Below are 19,593 nucleotides of genomic sequence, written 5' to 3'. Positions count from 1 at the left end.
CTCCAGTGCAGATACAGGCCATTCAGCCCATCAAGTCTGCATTGACCCTCCAAAGAGCATCACCACCCGGACCCATCCCCCAACCCCATTCCTGTTACTCTGACTTTACACTGGCTAACCCACCTAACCTGCAAATCCCTGGACACTATGGGCATTTTAGCATGGCAATCCACCAAAACTGCACATCTTTGGAGTGTGGGAGGAAACTGGATCCCCCAGAGGAAACCCACACAGACATAGGGAGAATGTGCAAACTCCACAGACAGTGGTCTGATGGAATCAAACCTGGGTCCTGGTGGTGAGGCGCCACCCTAAGGTAGCCATAGTCTTACCAGATCAGGAGGCTGTTCTGTCATTGGACAGATATAGAATCAATGAAGAATCATAGAATTCCTACAGTGTGGAAGCAGGTCATTTGCCCCATCAAGTCCACATTGTTGCAACAAGGTCAGCCAGGTGGACCTCACAGAATGTGAGTTCTCTGATTGGGGCTGTTAATCTGGTTCAATCAGGGAGCCCTGGCTGACAGATAAACACAGGAGTCTTAGACATCCTGTTCACTCTGAGGGAACTGGATCAATGTCAAGGTCTCTCACACGTAAATGAAAGGTGACTTGGTGACAGGATACCAGCCTCTGTGGCGTTATTTCAGGTTCAGCACTGTCATAAAGGAGTAAGGGGAGGTAGGGAAGCAGAAAGAGTGTTGGGGAGGAATTTGCAGAGCATAAGACATACTCAACTGAAGGGACAAGCCACTGGACATGGCACAAAGAAAATGCTCACAATATATTTCATATTTGTTTACTTTAAAAGCACGGCCTATTTATACGTGAGCACGTTGCATTTCTTCAGAAACACATTCAAGTCCCTTTCAAAACAACGATTATAGAAGACCACAAAGAAATTTTGCTCATTCTATAATTAAAATCTTCCCACTTGATCCTTATTATACACTGTAAGCCTCAACCCCATTCATAAAAGTTTGATCAAAGATTCCTTGACAAGACAGACATTTCTGGTCAGTAATTATTTATTTCTTTAGGGAAGGAGATTATTTATGAATATTCTCAGTAAGGATGAGTACAAACCGAAACATGAAACAGACTTACACTGTTGCATTTAATTTGAGATCTGGGATGCATATTCCATCATTTCCACAGTCCAGAAGAATGCGAGTCTACAACAGTGAGAGAGAACTATTATGGTCAATTTTCATTTCTTTTCCTGATTTTTGACCTTTATGATTAGAATTGTGAGGCAATTTGGCAAATAAAAAGAGTACAATGGATGGGGACAAGGTTTAATCATGCGAAGAACAATAAATATAAAAAAAAGCTCATTATCAGATTGATTGATGCATGTATAGCAAGGCAGATTTAACCAGTGGCAAAATAGCTATGATAACTACTACAAAGATACAGTTATAAGTTGTTCAAGACTGGGAAACAAATATCTTAGTGTATAACACTTCCAAGAGACAACCTGAATAGCAAAAAAGAAGCTATAAAAGGATTACATAAGGACAGTCATAAGAAATGACTTTGCAACAGAAAGTCAAGAAGTAAATTTACTGAAGATTAGTGAAACCAAGGGTCAGAAACTGTTGGTGAGAATCATTTACAGTGCTCCTTAAAAGTAGTTGTACAATTGAATAAAGCATGAAGCAAGAAATGCTTGGAGATTAGAATAAAGGAGTTGTGATATTCATGGGGGTCCTTAATCTACATTTAGACTGGACTATCCAAATGGGCAAAAGGATTCTGGAAGATTAATTTATTGAATGCTGTGATAGCTGGATCTTTGACCTGACAGACAATCAAGAGATCCAGGAAGAGGGCCAGCAAACATTGTAATAAATGATGGAGCAGGGGACTCAATCCCCAAAAGCTTACATTTTCCTAAAAGGGTCCTCTCAGATTGCAGTCTTGGCTTTCTCATCTTGAATCAGCAACTAGCCCTCAGGGCATCAGCTGACTTGAACATGGTGGTGGGGTGGGAAAAACATGGATATTCTTGGACCTAGTTTCTTAGTGAGCAATGTATTTATCCATTGAGTGACAAGATGCATTGTTATAAGTTGCTGGTAAGAGACCAAATGTATTCCTCTGTTACAATGAGCCAGGTTTTCAATAAGTCAAAACTGGGACACGCTGAAAAGTCTTGGTAAGGAGGGGGGTTCTATAATGCTTGAGATGGTGGGTAACCGATGGCAGGAGTTTGTAGGAGGGGCAGCTGAAGGTGGGAGATGAGTGATAGGATCTCCTGAAATAGGTCCAGCCAGAATTGGCAATGCCACTCCTTGGACCATTTTCAAAGTCATCATCCAAAACTTGAGCCACTGCTGCCAAAGAAAACGTAGTGACAATTCCCTGAGAGATGTCAAGAGGCAGAAACAGAAGTCTGCACGTAGTGGCGCTTGTGGTGCAGTGGTAGTGTCCCTACCTTTGAGTTAGAAGGCCTGCGTTCAAGTCCCACCTGCGCTTGAGGTGCGTAATAATATCTCTGAACAAGTTGATAGAAAATATCCGCTGTGTGCAGTCCATAGGGATGTAAAAATGTTGTAGAGGAGGAAGGAAAATTTCACAGATTCCTCAGGCTCAGTTCATATTTAATGAATGGTGAAATGTGGGTTTTTTGAACAAGGAGATTGCTTCGACGTTTACTGAAAAATCAGGATGTCTGGTCACCCTATCCTCCAGTAAGTTTTGCAACAATTACGTTCTGCCACTTTACCTTTTTAGTCACCCAGGTTTGACTGCGGGGACTCAGCACTGGCTTCAGTTTGCCAGAACCCAGCTGTTGCTCCTCAGACAGACTGCAGTTCACAGTCACAACAATCGGACTCAGCTTGTCTTTAAACTCCGTTTCTTGCTGTGAAAGACAATGACAATAAGTTCACTTATCTGGCCCAGGAATTCATGGTGTTATGACAGTCCAGTCCCAACCTCCCTCTGAGTGTCCCCTTCGAGGTCCCAGTCTCCAGCATATAATCAGATTACTGGTGCCTCGGAGATTCAAGAGGGAACAAAATGATCATTCTTCAACTGATGGATTCACAGTAACATCTTGAGGGGCAGTTGAGCAGGTTTTAGCATTGTAACATAACCTGCACATTTCATCACATGAACTCGAACTCCCTCTTCCAGTCAAACTATCTTTGATCACCTCCAACAATACGTTTCAGCACTAATAAACTGAAAAGGTCAGAGATGGTCGGCATGGTCAAGCTGGGCTGAATGGCCTCCTTCTGTGTTGTATTAGTTCTATGGTTCTATGTCTTTGGTAGTCCAGGAAACTGATCTCTAATTCCTAGAGGTTTTTGGACAAATCAACCCTACAATTTAGAGCACCATGCTATTTGTGGCACAGGACAATTCCCCCAAACTGCAAGATCCTGATTCGAGGGTGGGCAAATTATTGGAGAGGATTCTGAGAGATAGGATTTATGATTATTAGGAAAATCATAGTTTGATTAGAGTTAATTAGCATGGCTTTGTGAGGGGCAAGTTATGCCTCACAAGTCTTATCGAGTTATTTGAGGATGTGACAAAACACATTAATGAAGATAGAGCAGTGGATGTGGTGTAAATGGATTTTAGCAAGGCACTTGATAAGGTTCCCCATGGTAGACTCATTCAGAAAGTAGTGAGGCATGGGATACAGGGAAATTTGACTGTCTGGATACAGAGGGTGGCAGTTGATGGAAAATATTCAGCCTGGAGCTTGGTGACCAGTGGTGTTTCACTGGGATCTGTTCTGGGACCTCTGCTCTTTGTGAATTTTAAAAATGACTTGGATGAGGAAGTGGAAAGGTGAGTTAGTAAGTTTGCAGATGACAGGAAGGTTGGTGGAGTGGTGAATAGTGTGGACGGCTGTTGTAGATTGCAACGGGACATTAACATGATGCAGAACTTGGCCGAGCAGTGGTAGATTGAGTTTAACATGGAAAAGTGTAAAGTGATTTATTTTGGAAGGTCAAGTTTGAAGGCAGATTACAGGATTAAAGGCAGGATTCTTGGTAGTGTGGAGGAACAGAGGGATTTTGGGGTATACATCCATAGATCCCCCAAATTTGTCAACCAAGTTGATAGGGTTGTTAAGAAAGCGTATGGTGTGTTGGCTTTCATTAGCAGGGGTATCAAGTTTAAGAGACATGATGTTATGCTGCAGCTCTATAAAGCCCTGGTTAGACGACACTTGGAATACTGTGTTCAGTTCTGGTTGTCCAATTATAGGTAGGTCGTGCAAGCTTTAGTGAGGGTGCAGAGGAGACTTACCAGGATGCTGCTTGGACTGGAGGACATGTCTTATGAAGCAAGGTTGAGGGAGCTCGGGATTTTCTGATTGGAGCGAAGAAGGATGAGAGGTGACTTGGTACAGGAGTACAAGATGTTGAGAGGCAGAGATAGACAGAATAGCCAGAGACTTTTTCCCAGGGTGGAAATGTCTATCACAAGGGGGCAAATTTTAAAGGTGATTGGGGGAAGGTTTAAGGGAGATGTTAGAGGTTGGTTCTTTACACAGAGAGTGCTGGGTGCGTGAAATGCACTGCCAGCAGCCAGTAGAGTCAGATACATTAGGGACATTTAAGTGACTCTTGGATAGGCATATGGAAGATAGTAAAATGTGGGTTATGTAGGTTAATTTGATCTCAGAGTAGGTTCAAAGGTCGGCACAACATTGAGGACTGAAGGGCCAGTAATATGCTGTACTGCTCTATGTTTTTGTTCTATGTTCTTTGTGTGGTGGATGCAAGGAGATGTATCCATAAGACCATAAGACACAGGAGTGGAAGTAAGGCCATTCGGCCCATCAAGTCTACTCTGCCATTTAATCATGGCTGATGGGCATTTCAACTCCACTTACCCGCACTCTCCCTGTAGCCCTTAATTCCTTGCGAGATCAAGAATTTATCAATCTCTGCCTTGAAGACATTTAACCTCCCAACTTCCACTATGCTCAGTGGCAATGAATTCCACAGGCCCACCATTCTCTGACTGAAGAACTGTCTCCTCATTTCCATTCTAAATTGACCCCCACTAATTGTAAGGCTGTGCCCATGGGTCCTAGTCTCCCTGCCTAACAGAAACAATTTCCCAGCGTCCACCCTTTCTAAGCCAAGCATTATCTTGTAAGTTTCTATTACATCTCCCCTTAACCATCTAAACTCTAATGAATACAATCCCAGGATCCTCAGCTGTTCATCGTATGGTAGGCCTACCATTCCAGGGATCATCCGTGTGAATCTCCGCTGGACACGCTCCAGTGTCAGTATGTCCTTCCTGAGGTGTGGGACCCAAAATTGGACACAGTACTCCAAATGGGGCCCATTTACAGCACCTTAAAGTCTCAGTAGCATATCATTGCTTTTATAGTCCAACCTTCTTGAGATAAATGACAACATTACATTCGCTTTCTTAATCATGGACTCAACTTGCAATTAATCTTTAATCATGGACTAGCACTCCCAGATCCATTTGTACTTTGGCCTTATGGAGTTTTTCACCGTTTAGAAAATAGTCCTTGCCTGTGTTGTTTTTTCCATAGTGCAAGACATCGCATTTGCTCATGTTGAATTTCATCAGCCATTTCCTGGACCACTCTCCTAAAATGTCTAAATCTTCCTGCAGCCTCCCCACCTCCTCAGTATTACTTGCCTGTCCACCTAACTTCATCTCATCACCAAACTTCACCAGAATGCCCGCAGTCCCTTCATACACCTCATTTATTTATATAGTGAACAGCTGCAGCCCCAACACTGCACCCTGCGGGATGCCACCCATCACTAGCTGCCATTCCAAAAAAGAACCTTTTATCCCAACTCTCTGCCTTCTGTCAGACAGCCAATCCTCAATCCATACCAGTAGCTCACCTCAAACACCATGGGCCCTCACCTTACTCAGCAGCATCCCATGAGCCACCTTATCAAAGGCCTTTTGGAAATCTAAGTAGATAACATTCACTGGGTTTCCCTGGTCTAACCTACTTGTTATTCCTTCAGAGAATTCTAACAAGTTTGTCAAGCACAACCTCCCCTTATAAATCCATGCTGACTTGTCCTAATCCAACTCTGCACTTCCACGTATTTAGAAATCTCTTCCTTAACAATGGATTCTAGAATTTTACCAACACCCGCAGTTTAGGCTAATCGGCCTATAATTTTCCATCTTTTTTCTTGATCCTTTCTTGAACAAGGGGTTACAACATTGATTTTCCATTCATCTGGGACATTCTCTGACTCCAGTGTCTTTTGAAAGATCACAACCAACACCTCCACTATTTCCTCAGCCACCTCCCTCAGAACTCTAGGATGTAGTCCACCAGGACCAGGAGATTTATTAATTTTTAGACCTTTTAGCTTTTCTAGCACATTCTCTTTTGTAATGGCTACGATACTCAACTCTGTCCCCTAACTCTCCTTAATTCTTGGGATATTACTCATGTCCCTTATCTCCCAGCACTAGCCTTCCTGCATCTATTTGGAGTGGTCCAATGTCTACTTTTGCATCACGTTTGTTTCTTATGTATTGAACGAAACTTTTACTATCATTTCTAATATTACTGGCTAGCTTACCTTCATATTTGATCCTCTCCTTCCTTATTTCTCTCTTTGTTATCCTCTGTTTGTTTTTGTAGCCTTCCCAATCTTCTGATTTCCCAGTGCTCTTGGCCACTTTATAGGCTCTCTTTTTTTGTTTGACACATTTCCTGACTTCCTTTGTCAGCCATAGCTGCTAACCCCCCCCCGGATAATTTTTCTTTTCTTTGGGATGAACCCCTGTCTGTGGCCTCAATTACACCCAGAAACTCCTGCTATTGTTGCTCTGCGGTCTTACCCACTAGGCTCTGCTTCCAGTCGATTTTCGTCAGTTTCTCTCTCATACCCCTGTAATTATCTTTATTTAACCATTACATCTGACTTTGCCTTCTCTCTTTCGAACTGCAGACTGAACTCTACCATATTATGATTGCCACCTCCTAAGTGTTCCCTTATTTTAAGATCTTTTATAAAGTCTGGCTCATTAGATAGCACTAAGTCCAGAATAGCCTGCTCCTTTGTGGGCTCCATCATAAGCTGTTCCAAAAGGCCATCCTGTTAGCATTCCATGAATTCTTTTTCTTTGGATCCACTGGCAACATTATTCACCCAGTTCACCTGCATATTGAAGTCCCCCATGATCACCGTGAACTTGTCTTTCTGACATGTCCTATCTATATCCCGGAACATCTTGTGCCCCTGGTCCTGACCACTGCTGGGAGGTCTGTACGTAACTCCCATTATGGTTTTCTTTGCATTTGTGGTTCCTCAACTCCACATCATCTGACCTTATGTCATTCAATGCCATAGATTTAATTTCATTCTTAACTAACAAGGCAACCCACCCCCTCTGCCCACCTCCCTGACTTTTCAAAAGTTGTAAATCCTTGGATGTTTAACTGCCAGTCCTGAACCCCCTGCAACCATGTCTCTGTGATGCCTACCACATCATAATCGCTCACGAATATTTGTGCCGTTAATTCATCCACTTTGTTACTAATACTACGAGCATTCAGGTAAAGTATCTTAATACTAATTTTCTTATCCTCATGATTTCCAACATCTCTCCTAATATGTCCTAAGTTATCCTTCCTTTTTGCTTCATTCCCATCTGCCTTGAACTTAAACCCTGCACACATGCTAACCTGCCGCTTATCTTTCTACCTGACTCCATCTCCCTGTCGCTTTCCCTTTCCCTTCCCCCCGACTCACAAGTTTAAAGTCCTAATGACTACCCTATTTATCCTTTTCTCTTGAACACTGGTTCCAGATGGTTTAGGTGGAGACCATCCCATCAGTACAGATCCCCCCCCCAAAACTGATGCCAATGTCCCATGAAATGGAATCCGTCTTTCCCACACCAATCTCTTAGCCATGTGTTTACATCCCTAATTTTCTTATCCCTATGCCAATTAGCACATGGCTTGGGCAGTAATCCAGAGATTATGACCCTCGAGGACCTGTTCTTCAATTTCCTTCCTAGTGCTTGATAATCCCCAAACAGGTCCTCCACCCTAGCCTTGCCTATGTTATTGGTGCCAAGGTGGTCCACAACAACTGGATCTTACTCCTTCCGCTCAAGTCAAACCACATCCAGATTTTGTGGCAGTCAGTGTGCGATATTCTGAGTTACAAATATCTAGCAGCGCATCACATTGACAAAAGTGGGGAGATACATGTGGAAGGTAGGTGTCAGATTAGGGGGCCAGCTGGGTTAAGGGTGCCAGTTAAGTAGGCTATCAAGTAACTCAAAAGCCAGGTAGGCAGGGTGCCATGTAATTAGGATGCCAGTTGGGTCACACGCTTACTGAGAAGCCTGGATAGAGTGGAGATGGAGAAGACTTTTCCAAAAGTAGGAGAGACCAGGCCCGAGAGGGCAAGCTCAGAGTGAAGGCCGAACGCTTTAGAACTACAATGAGGAGGATGTGGAACTCTTTGCCACAGAGGGCTGTGGAGGCCAAGTCACTGAGTGGATTTAAGACAGAAATAGATAGGTTCTTCATTGGTAAGGGGTCAAGGGAGAATGCAGAAGAATGGGATCAAGAAACATATCAGCCGTAACCGATTGGAGAGCACACCTAATCGGCTGAATGGCCTAATATTGCTCCTATATCTTGATATCTTATGGTCTAGGGGTTGGATGCTTGGAAAATAAGTTGCCAGGTAAATGATAGAGCAGTTGAGGTGAGGGGAGGGTGAGTCTGTCAGGGTTACTGTGTTATCAGGGTTGGCAGGGGTGTTGGGGTGAGCAGAGGATGATGGTGAGGTCCGTGGTGGGGGAAGTGGGGTTTGTTGGGGCTTGTGGGCAATGGAGGGATTTGGGGTCAATAGGAAGTTTGTCAGAACCAGTAGGTTGTGGATGTCAGGACCGGTGTTGGTAGGGGGAGGTGAATGTATGTGTGTGTGGAGGTGGTGAGGTGGACTCATGTTGAGTTCAAGGGGGTCTTGGTTGAGGGTCAGAATTGTCAAGGATACTGAGTGTGCAAGGGTTTGAAGAAAGTAAGGTTGCGGGGCAAGGGCGCAGGGGATGTGTGCTAAATTGTTGGGACATGCTAATAATTATCCAAGAGTTAGACTAAATTTTTAAATGTAGGAGCAAATTACTGCAGCTGCTGGAATCTGTGCTATAAACATTAAATGCTGGAGATACAGTGGGTCAGGCAGCATCCATCGAGACAGAGAAAGTTAATATTTTGAGTCGAGATAACTCTTCACCAGAGCTAGAGAGAAGTGTGGAGGGGACAGAATTTATGAAATAGTTTGGGGATGGGGGTATTGGGTGTAGAGTGCTGGTGCAGGCAAGATGTTGATAGTTTAGATTAAGTGATCGGAATGTGAGAATGGCAGACTCAAAAAGACAGACACTGGGCTGGGGGGAAGGGAGAGAAGACATGATAACAAGCTAACAGAAAGGGAAGAAATGGTTCACAATTTGAAGGTGTTGAACTCAATATTAAGTCCAGAAGGCTGTAAAATGTCTAGTCTGAAGATGAGATGTTATTCCTCCAGTTTGCGCTGTGATTCACTGGAACACTGTAGCATGCCGAAGACAGACAGGTGGGTGGGCGTGCGATCAGGATACTGCGTTAAAATGACCTGCTACAGGAAGGTCAGAGTCATGCTTGCATATAGACTGGAGGTGTTCTGCAAAGCAGTTACTCAGTCTGCGTTTGGTTTCTCCAAAGTGGAGTAGGCCACATTGGGTGCAGTGAATACAATACACAATCGGAAGAGGTACAGGTGAAATGCTGCTTCACCTGGAAAGGCTGTTTAGGCCCTTGGATAGTGAGCAGGGAGGAAGTGTAGAGGCAGATGTTGCACTTTCTGCAGTTACATGGGAAGGTGCCATGGAGAGGGGAGAGGTATTGCTGTTTGTGAACTGGCCTCGGGTGCCCCAGAGGGAATGATCCCTGTGAAATGCAGAGGGGGGAATGAGGGGAAGATGTTTTTGGTGATGGTGTTCTGCTGGTGTTGTCTGAAATGGGGGAGAATGATCCTTTGGATGCAAAGGCTGGTGGGATGGAAAGTGAGGACTAGGAGGATGCAATCATGCTGTTGTGAGTGATGGGACGGGGCAGGGGCAGAAGCACGGGTGATAAGTCGGATACGGTTGAGGGCCCTGTCAACCACAGTGAGCGGGAAACCCTGGTCATGAAAGAAGCAAGCCATGTCAGCAGTGCTGATCCTGGAAGGTGGCATCATCCAAACAGATGTGACATAGGCGAAGGAACTGGGAGAATGGGGTGGACTCCTTGCAGGACGTGAGGTTTGAGGAGCTGTAGTGAAGGTAGCTATGGGAGTCAGTGGTTTTGTAGTGGTTGGCAGTGGGCAGTTTATTCCCTGAAATGGAGTCAGAGAGGTCAAGGAAAGGGATGAAGGTGATGGAAGTGAACAATGTGAGAGTTGTAGAGGAGTGGAAGTTGGAGGCAAAATGAATGAAGTTTTCAAGGTCCAGGCAGGAGCACGAAGCGGCACTGATGCAGTCATTGATATACCAATAAAACAGTTGTGGGAGGGACCCAGTGTCGAACTGGAACAAGGATTGTTCGACATACCCCAAAAAGAAGCAGGCATAACTGGAACCCATGCGGGTGCCCATTGCTACTTCTTTGACTTGGCAGAAGTGAGATGAATTAAAGGAGAAATTGTTCAGTGAGAGGAGAAGAGTGGTGGCGCATGGGAATTGTTTGGGCCTCTGGTTGAGAAAGAAGCCGAGAACTCACACACGGTTTGGGTGGAGAATGGAGGTACAGAGGGATTGGACATCCATGGTGAACAGAAGGCAGTTAGGGCCAGAGAATTAGGAATTGTCAATATGGTGGCAGGTATCAGAGGAATTTCAGCTGTGGGTGGTCAGGGTATGGAGAAGTGGAGGGATGTTGGAGCCAAGGTAGGAGGAAATGAGCTCGGTGGGGCAGGAACAGGCTAATACAATGGGCCTACTGGGACAGTCTGGTTTGTGGATTTTGGGAAGGAGATAGTGTGGGCTGTCCAGGGTTGTGTAACTACTAGGTTGGAGGTGGCAGCGGCAGCAGGATCTCCCAAGGTAGAGGTTGGTGACAATCTTGGTTGATGTTCAGATGTGGGGTCATGGTCCAGGGGGCAGTAGGAAGAAGTGTCCAAGATTTGGCATTGAACTTCTGCAAGGTAAAGATCAGTTTCTAATTATCTCACTTTCTCTGGATAACTTAACAAAATTGGAACACTTTGAATTCTCTGACTTGAAGTGTTTTTTTTTCCCAGAGGGTCCCGCACACAGGGAAATTGCCTGTCAGAATCTTCAATTTCCCTGGCAAATGCAACTGCAGTCTGCACCGCTGAAACGGCTATCTGTCTGGCCAGTGGAATATCTGACCCAGTATATTATATCATCTCCTGATGTGTTTATGAGGAAGAGAGTGAGAGAAATTAATTAATTCCTGTAGTTTCACTAAACGCCTGCTGGTGGCGATGCTGTGCACCCCCCCCCCCACCCCCACCCCCACCACTGGTCTCAGCAGCCCCACCTGCAGTCACTTTATGGTTCTGCAACTGTAATATCAAATGTGAACAACTCCATTTTGACCTATTTAATTTGCTCCTTTAAAATAAATTTTTAAAAAGTGAACGTTGCACTATTTTGGAATTTTGACATGAATCAGAAAACTAAATCTTGATTCCATTGAATTTCTGGTATTTATAGAATCAAACAAATTCACTGCACCTAAAAGATTGGCTATTTGTTACATGATATCTGTGCTGACTGTTTGAAATTAGATGCATTCTCCTGTTTTTCTCCAATTGTCCTGTAAATCTCTCCTTTTCAAGTATTAATCCTTTTGAAAGTTACTGTTCAATTAATATCCTTTGGAGGTGAATTGTTACAGACCATAAATACTCATTGCTGAATTCTCAGGCCTGGTGAGGTTAGGGCTACTGTGGTCCTAAATTAGGATCAGAGACTTTGGGAGGGAGGATATGTGCACTGAGAGGAGCTCAATTATATCCAGGGGTTAGGAATGAAGGCACCTTTACCCCTGAATCACTAAACTCCTCAATCCAATTAAACTTCCAGATTACCCAGGGCTGGGAAAATCCAGATGTCTGGAGGTCATATTTAAAATGATCCTGGAAATGATATTCACGGTCACATTTCCTTCACCAGGCAGCCTTTTTGGAGGAGTTGGCTGTCTGAACAACATTTATTGAGGTTGGAGATGGGCATTTTGGGGGTGGGGTGGGGATGTAGGGGTTGGAGTTGGATATGTGTTGAGCAGCTAATATTTGACACTTTAATAACACCCCACAACCCAACCCAAAACTCATCCACAGTTTAAAGCGAAACTCAGCTCAGGAGGTAGAAACTTCTCCACTTTTCCACTGGAGGATACTCTCCAATGGTTGGGAGTTAATGAACACTGCTGGAAGGAGTAAAGATGGTTATCCTATATCTGTCTTTTGCTACTCTTGGTCCGGTCTGGCTTTTGATTGAGACTGGCTTCAATATTGGAGAAAACTTTACTCCCTGGCACTGAATACCATTGCATGTTCACAAACAATCGACTGGAATATTTATGAAGTTAAGAAAAGGCAGATACCCTGAGATAGGCAGTGAAATTTTGGCAGGCTGCTTGTTTATTTCTCGTCAGAGAAAACTGGAAATTTTTCTGGGCTTGGTATGATTGCAGGAAAAGGATTCGTCGCTGGGAACGCTGCTTATTTTTGTCCAACTCGATTTGACCATTCAAAGCTTGAAACAGAGAAAATAAGGAAGAGTTAATGGCCAAATATTTATAGAATTAAGTTATTATATAGAGTACCCTGTACACCGAAACAAATGCTTGTACTTCAACAGATTGATGGGTAGTCTGGAGCTAATGACTGGTCAACGTGTACTGTAGTCAATGCCTGTTTACCAACAGACTGACAATGTACACTGGACCTAATCACTGTACACAAGACTAACAGTGTACTTTGGAGCCAATGACTGGACACTCAGACTGTCAACATAAACTGAAGCTAATGTCTATACAGTAACAGATTCACAGTACACATAGGAGCCAATAACTACATATCATTATAGAAGTGCACTTTGAGATTAATTGATGGCCATATATAAACAAAATTATAATGTATAATGGATTTAATTGTTGTAGGGTTTCTAATTGCATTTGTCATGCCACTAAGTACCAAACTCAATTCAATTCTTCCTTCCTACTTTGAATGAGAGAGGTCAGAATTCCATTACAGTATATCCATAGATCAGCTAACTAATTAATCAGACAGACCTGACTCTGAGTGATGATAAATGGGTTGCAAAGAAGGTTAAAGTGGTCTGTGGAGACAGCTTTGCTGTGCTTAATGCTGAATGTTCGCGCGCAGGAAGGACAAGCTGATTTCTTTTGTTCCAACCTGGTGTACGGTCACCCCATTTCAACAGGAATCAGCGACTGGAGTCACTCGAAATGCCCTCATTCCAGCTATGGGGCATATCAGCAAATGAAACAAATCAGAGTAGAGAGAACAGAAGGAAACTGACAAGAAGAAAAGAACAGGCAAGAAATGCTTGGAAGATGAATATTGTGTGGCAAGTGTGGACTTCAACTCCTTCTTATCTTTGCTTACCATATTGGTGGCCAATGTCATGTCCTTTTACCATTAAACAAACCCGAACTTCAAGACTGTAAGACAATGCAAAGTATGTTAAAACCATAATCACATTAATCATATGAACCAGAGAAGTTATAAATACATAAGCTGCCATTTTCTATTTTAAATCACAGAACTTTATAGTAAAGGGTTGCACATCTATTCAATCTTCCATGATCTACCCCACCCTATCGAGTGAAAGTAAATGCTTGAAGTCTGAAATAAAAGCAGTAAGTGCCAGAGAGACTCAACACATCTGACAACATCTGTAGACAGAAAACAGAATTAATTGTTCAAATCAGTTGATTACAAAAAAAAAGTAATCAAGATCAGTTTTCTGATTTTTTCAATATTTCAAAAGTGTGGTAACCCACAACTTCCACTTTTTTAGAAATTTATATTAAGGGACCAGGTCTCAGAATTAAAGAAGTTGAAATATGCCATCCTTAGACCAAGGAAGAGACATACTGGACCCAAAACATTAACTTTGTTTATCTTTTCAAAGATGCTCTTAGCCTATCTAGGATCTCTTCAAAGGCGAACTGCTCAACGTCCTGGTGAACCTCCACTGTACCCTTTCTAGTGCAATCACCTCTTTCCCATAGAGTGGTGACCAGAACTGCACCCAGAACTGCAGCCTAACTGGTTTGATATACAGCTCCATCAAAACATCCTCGCTTTTATTTTCAATGCCTTGACTAACAACAGCAAGTCTCCCATATGCCTTCTCAACCATCATATTGAAGTCTCCTTCTGCCTTCAATGTCTAATTCGAGTCTCTTTTTCACTCCTCATGTACTTGAAATATTCCTCCTGCCAGGGACATAATTTGTGCATTTTATTATTGCCTGTGATCAATGTATGGGAAGTGTCTTTACTTTCATACCCTCAAAATTATTGATCCCAATTAAATAATTTCATTCGAAGCTTTAATTAATTTAAAAGTGAAATAATCATTTATTACCCCTACTTATGCTGGAGGTTTTTAAAGAAAAGTCCAAAGTTTCATTCACTAGACATAGACAACCACTCACACAAAGTTAAGATATAGATGAAAATAAAAGCAAAACAAAGATAATTGGGGCTCTCCTTTAGCTGTAGCTGGTCTTTAGATTTTTCTGCACTGGATAGTTGCCCAGAGAGAATATCTGTCTTTACTGTATTAGTTAATCTAAGAGTTACTTTAGACCGGTTTATAGGTATCATGTGGAAGGCTACCATCTTCACAGTACTGGCACACAAATTCACTGGAAATTTCTTACCATGTCACTAAGGTAGATTTCTGTGACAATACACATTTTTTTTCTTCTGGATTTAGAATGTCAGGCACAAGTATGATATGGGCGTCTGCTGTTATAACAGGCCTTGCTCTGTTTATGGGAGAAAGAGAAAACTCATTAGAATCTTGTCTAGTCAGTACTATATCAGTATATCATCACATCAGGTTACAGAAGAACCTGTACCTAGGTACCTTGTCACAACTTATAAACTTTTCACTGTACTTATTAGAGTACATGTGACAACAAAGCTAATTCAATTCAATTCACATCAGTGGTAGGGACATTTCAGTTTCTCATATTCATCTATTTAGACATTGCTGCATTACATAAAGTATTCCATGGGAGGAACACTCTAATTTTCCTTCACCCTTTCTCTGTAAATGTGAGGGATTGACCTTCATGATCTTCTGTTTGAGTTGTGTTGATACTCACTGCTTGAATGTAACATCAACCATAATCAAATAAGGCAGGCATTAGAAAGGGAGAGATAGAATCCCTACAGTGTGAATGCAGGCTATTTGGCCCAACACCGACCTTCTGATGAGTAACCCCACCCAGATCTATTCTGCTACATTTCCCGTGATTAATGCACATAATCTACACATATCTGAACAGTGTGGACAATTTAGCATGGCCAATTCACCCAACCTGCATATCTTTTGATTGTGGGAATAAATCACAGCACCCAGAGAAACCCACACAGACACAGGGTGAATGTGCAAACTCCACACAGACAGTCGCCCAAAGCTAGAATTGAACCCAGATCCCTGGCGCTACAAGGCAGCTGTGCTAACCACTGAGCCAATGTCAATGATAGAACTATCAGCAGCAAAAGTTGGGAAATAAGGTGGAAAATGTGAATAAAATAGGACAACATGTTCATTCAAAACATTACATTAACCAGCCCATATTTATAGAAACCATAGTTTCCCAAAATTGACATAGACTGAGAAAATGTTAGCATCTTCACAACAGAGAATACAGGAAGGACATACTTTGATAAACCTTTAGCTCCCATTGACTCACTTAAACCAATATTGCAAGAACTGTAATTTGTTTTTCATGTGAAAAACATTCAATTCTTTGGCTATATGCAATGTCATTGCTCTGGTATGACTGAGAGGCACATGACCAAGTGCCATCACTCTGCATCCATATGCCAGAATATCACTGGCAATCTGGATCATATGCAAGAATACCATTCTTCAACTGGAACTGTATCCCATTGTGGGTTAATCTCTGAAGAGAATAATAAAATTGCAATGATTTACAGAAGTCAAGGAGGGCACTGGGTTAATTTATCCCCGATAGCTTTTTCCCAGAAAGCCAGCAAAAATAATACATTGTCCTACTCTATTTCCATGTTCCAATGTCATCTTCTGTATCAACAAGGTTTTCAATATTCCCCTATTTACTGCACTAGTCTCTGCCACAACTAATCCCTTTGACAAGGTATTCCGCTGTCCATCATCCCTCAATTTGAAGATTTGTCTTCTAACTCCTCTCCTGACTCATTTATTGATAATTTTAAATTGCTGGCCTATTTCCACTGAGGAAGAGACCTTTCATATTTTATGATTTTGAAAGCATAGCTTAAAACTGATTCTCTCCAACTCTGTTCTCGTCTGAATAGTCCACATCTTTCAAGTGTCTCACAATCAGAGAGAAAAGTAGTGGCAAAGAGATGAAAATGATGTGTCAGCCTCTGATTCTCCACTCTCCTTTAAATATGATTTACTAAACCTCTTCATGAAAACAATTGCTTTTTAGCATACTGATTTTTCCTGTCTACTGTCTGATTTCCAATGGGTTTGTAATATAGAACACCTCCCCTGCCTCCATTCCTAGTTCAGGGGATTTGCTCCTATGAAGGGGAATTAAGTACGTAAAGCGTGCTACATAAACATTGTTTTTTCTTGGGAAGAAGATTCTCTTTAGGCACCATTCGACTGAATAGTTGAGACAGAGCCACGTAAGTTTATGACAGTACAAACAATGAGAAGCATAGATGATGTAGGAAGGTGGAAGATGATCAGATTAAAAAGAGGCCTTCTGGCTGTGTGGAAGTCCTCACCTGTACAGTAGAACTTTGTCAACATCATGAGCACCAACAATCAAATCTGCCAACATAATAAAAGTCTGTTACAAAATAGGAAGAAAACTGTCTCACATTCTTTCATGGAGTTTTCAAAAAGTGACATTCCAATGTCTCGCGGTGAATATATCAGAATAAAGCCACACAGTTACTTGATTATTTCACAGTCTCAGTATAATGTATCAGCTCCCTGTTTTTCTACCGCCAACCCTTACTTCCCCAAATTGCTGACTTTTCCCAGGATACAGGCTCGTTGGTTCAGCAGTGCTGTGGAATCACAAATTAACACCAGCTGGTGGGCCGCTCCATCACTGCAGTGGGTGATGTTTAGATGTGAATCTGGACCACAAGCATCAGCAGGGGATTGACTTCCTGTCTTCAACCAATGTCCACAACCAGTAAAACTAACAGTAACAAAAAGACCGACCAAGGAAGCAAGGTTCTCGATTTCTCTCATCTTGGTGCAGAGACTCAGAAGCCTTTGGTCATGTTTTAACTTTGGTTCCTTTGCGGAGTTGAGATAACTCAACACAGACTGTGAATCAGCCCTGAGACCTCCCTGAGACCTCCCACTGATAGACTACACTTTCTCAATACAATTAAAATAGCTTGCTTCTGACAGAATGAAAAATGTTGAAAGAAAGGTTGGAAATGTCTGTTAGTTTATTAACTCTAATATTATTTATAATTTACTCTCAGTATCGTGGCTGATCCTCACAAGGCTGCATTTGTTTCAACCATGCTGTGGGAGAACTTACAGTTGAGGGCTTTAAAGAACGACACAGTGCATAGGAATAGAGTAAGTTCAGGTCTGGCTGGGTCCAGGTATTGGGTCCCTCTGTTGAAGGGCATTAATGAACCTATCTGTTATCAAACCAGTGAACTTCCACCCTGCAATCTTACATGAACTGGGAACCTCTATGTTCCTGGCCCATTACTGTGAGCATGGCATCATTGTGTGCTCCATTTGAGATGGTCAGTCACTTAGTCCTATGGTGACTTTTAATTATTAAATTGGACAGGAACTGAATTTCCAAAACTTATTTTCAATGTTTTGCTTTTGGTTTTATACAGCTTAATGGGAGATTTTTACATTCTGTGATGCTTTTATTTTGGAGGGTTTGAGCTATAGGTAGAGGCTGTTTAGATTTGTGCTATTTTCCTTGGAACGTCAGAGGTTGAGGGGTGACCTCATGGATGTTTATAAAATCATGAAGGGCATGGATATAGTAAGTAGCTCAGGTACTTTTTTCCCCAGGGTAATGGAGTCCAAAATTAGAGGGCAAAGGTTTAAGGCGAGAAGGGAAAGATTTAAAAGGGACCTAAAGGGCAACTTTCTTCATGCAGAGGGTGGTGCATGTATGGAATGAGCTGTCAGAGGAAGTGGTAGAGGCTGGTACAATTACAGCATTTAAAAGGCATCTGGATGGGTATATGAATAGGAAGGGTTTGGAGTGATATGGGCCAAATGCTGGCAAATGGGACTAAGTCAATTTAGGATATCTAATGGGCATGGGCGAATTGGACCGAAGGGTCTGTTTCCATGCTGTACATCTGTTGTAGTTCTGTTCGCCAAGCTGGGAATTTGTGTTGCAGACGTTTCGTCCCCTGTCTGGGTGACATCCTCAGTGCTTGGGAGCCTCCTGTGAAGCGCTTCTGTGATGTTTCCTCCGGCATTTATAGTGATTTGTATCTGCTGCTTCCGGTTGTCAGTTCTAGCTGTCCACTGCAGTGGCCGGTATATTGGGTCCAGGTCGATGTGCTTATTGATTGAATCTGTGGATGAATGCCATGTCTCTAGGAATTCCCTGGCTGTTCTCTGTTTGGCTTGTCCTATAATAGTAGTGTTGTCCCAGTCGAATTCATGTTGCTTGTCATCTGAGTGCTTTTACATCTCTATGACTTTGTTAAAAAAGCTGGCAGAGCAATTTTCTACCTATGCGTGTTAATTCACTTGCTTGCATTTGCGATGAGTTTATACATTTTGCAAACAAATACATGGAGGTGTCCACTAGAGGATGCTGTCAGCTCAGAGTTCTGAACAAGTCGTCTCTAAAGCCTGGTGGGTTCCTCCCCTTCTCATCATGTCAGGTTTGAGCATATTTTCTCCTTCCCACAATCGTCAATATTTTCCTGCACATACTTCTTTGTAAACCACATCTTTCCAGGTCACAGCTCATCTGTAAATGTTTAACGGAATTGAAAATGTATAAACGCACTCCTGTATATTTACCTGTTATTCATGACTTGGCCCTTTCTAATCATATGTAGATTAACCCTTAAGACATGACCTTTAAGAAAAGTCTACAACAGGAGATGTTAAAACTGAGGACAACTGAATCAAATTGTAACACTCTGTTTTCCAAGCCCAGTTCCTGCTTAAACACGGAACATTTTATTCATTTTCATCTACATTGGACATAAGGATAGCCTTCAAAATGAGACAGAAGCAGTCATTTTCCTGTCAGATAGCTCTGGTTGATCATTACCGGAGTTCGATGTCGAGGGATATTTTGTCCTCCCTGCTCTTTCTTTTTATGTGGTTTTCCATC

General features: G+C 42.5%; 1 protein-coding gene across 1 annotated transcript in view; it reads right to left on the bottom strand.

Annotated features, from left to right (window-relative positions):
* The window catches only part of LOC122539982 (integrin alpha-8-like), a 151,409-nt gene that overhangs the window by 41,367 nt on the left and 90,449 nt on the right, over positions 1-19,593 (bottom strand). Inside the window, exons 14-19 of the mRNA XM_087977898.1 lie at positions 17,021-17,066; positions 14,929-15,036; positions 13,643-13,698; positions 12,616-12,767; positions 2,734-2,871; positions 1,110-1,177 (exon numbers count right to left, since the gene is read on the bottom strand). Coding sequence (XP_087834024.1) covers positions 1,110-1,177; positions 2,734-2,871; positions 12,616-12,767; positions 13,643-13,698; positions 14,929-15,036; positions 17,021-17,066 — 568 coding nt within the window. The remainder of the gene's footprint in view (positions 1-1,109; positions 1,178-2,733; positions 2,872-12,615; positions 12,768-13,642; positions 13,699-14,928; positions 15,037-17,020; positions 17,067-19,593) is intronic.

The sequence above is a fragment of the Chiloscyllium plagiosum genome, unplaced genomic scaffold (assembly GCF_037043375.1).
Source record: "Chiloscyllium plagiosum isolate Xiang-an unplaced genomic scaffold, Cpla_swu_hap1 HiC_scaffold_32, whole genome shotgun sequence".
In the NCBI taxonomy this organism is placed as follows: Eukaryota; Metazoa; Chordata; class Chondrichthyes; order Orectolobiformes; family Hemiscylliidae; genus Chiloscyllium; species Chiloscyllium plagiosum.
Note: the sequence above shows the minus strand (reverse complement) of the source record. Positions and strands in the feature narration are given on the sequence as shown.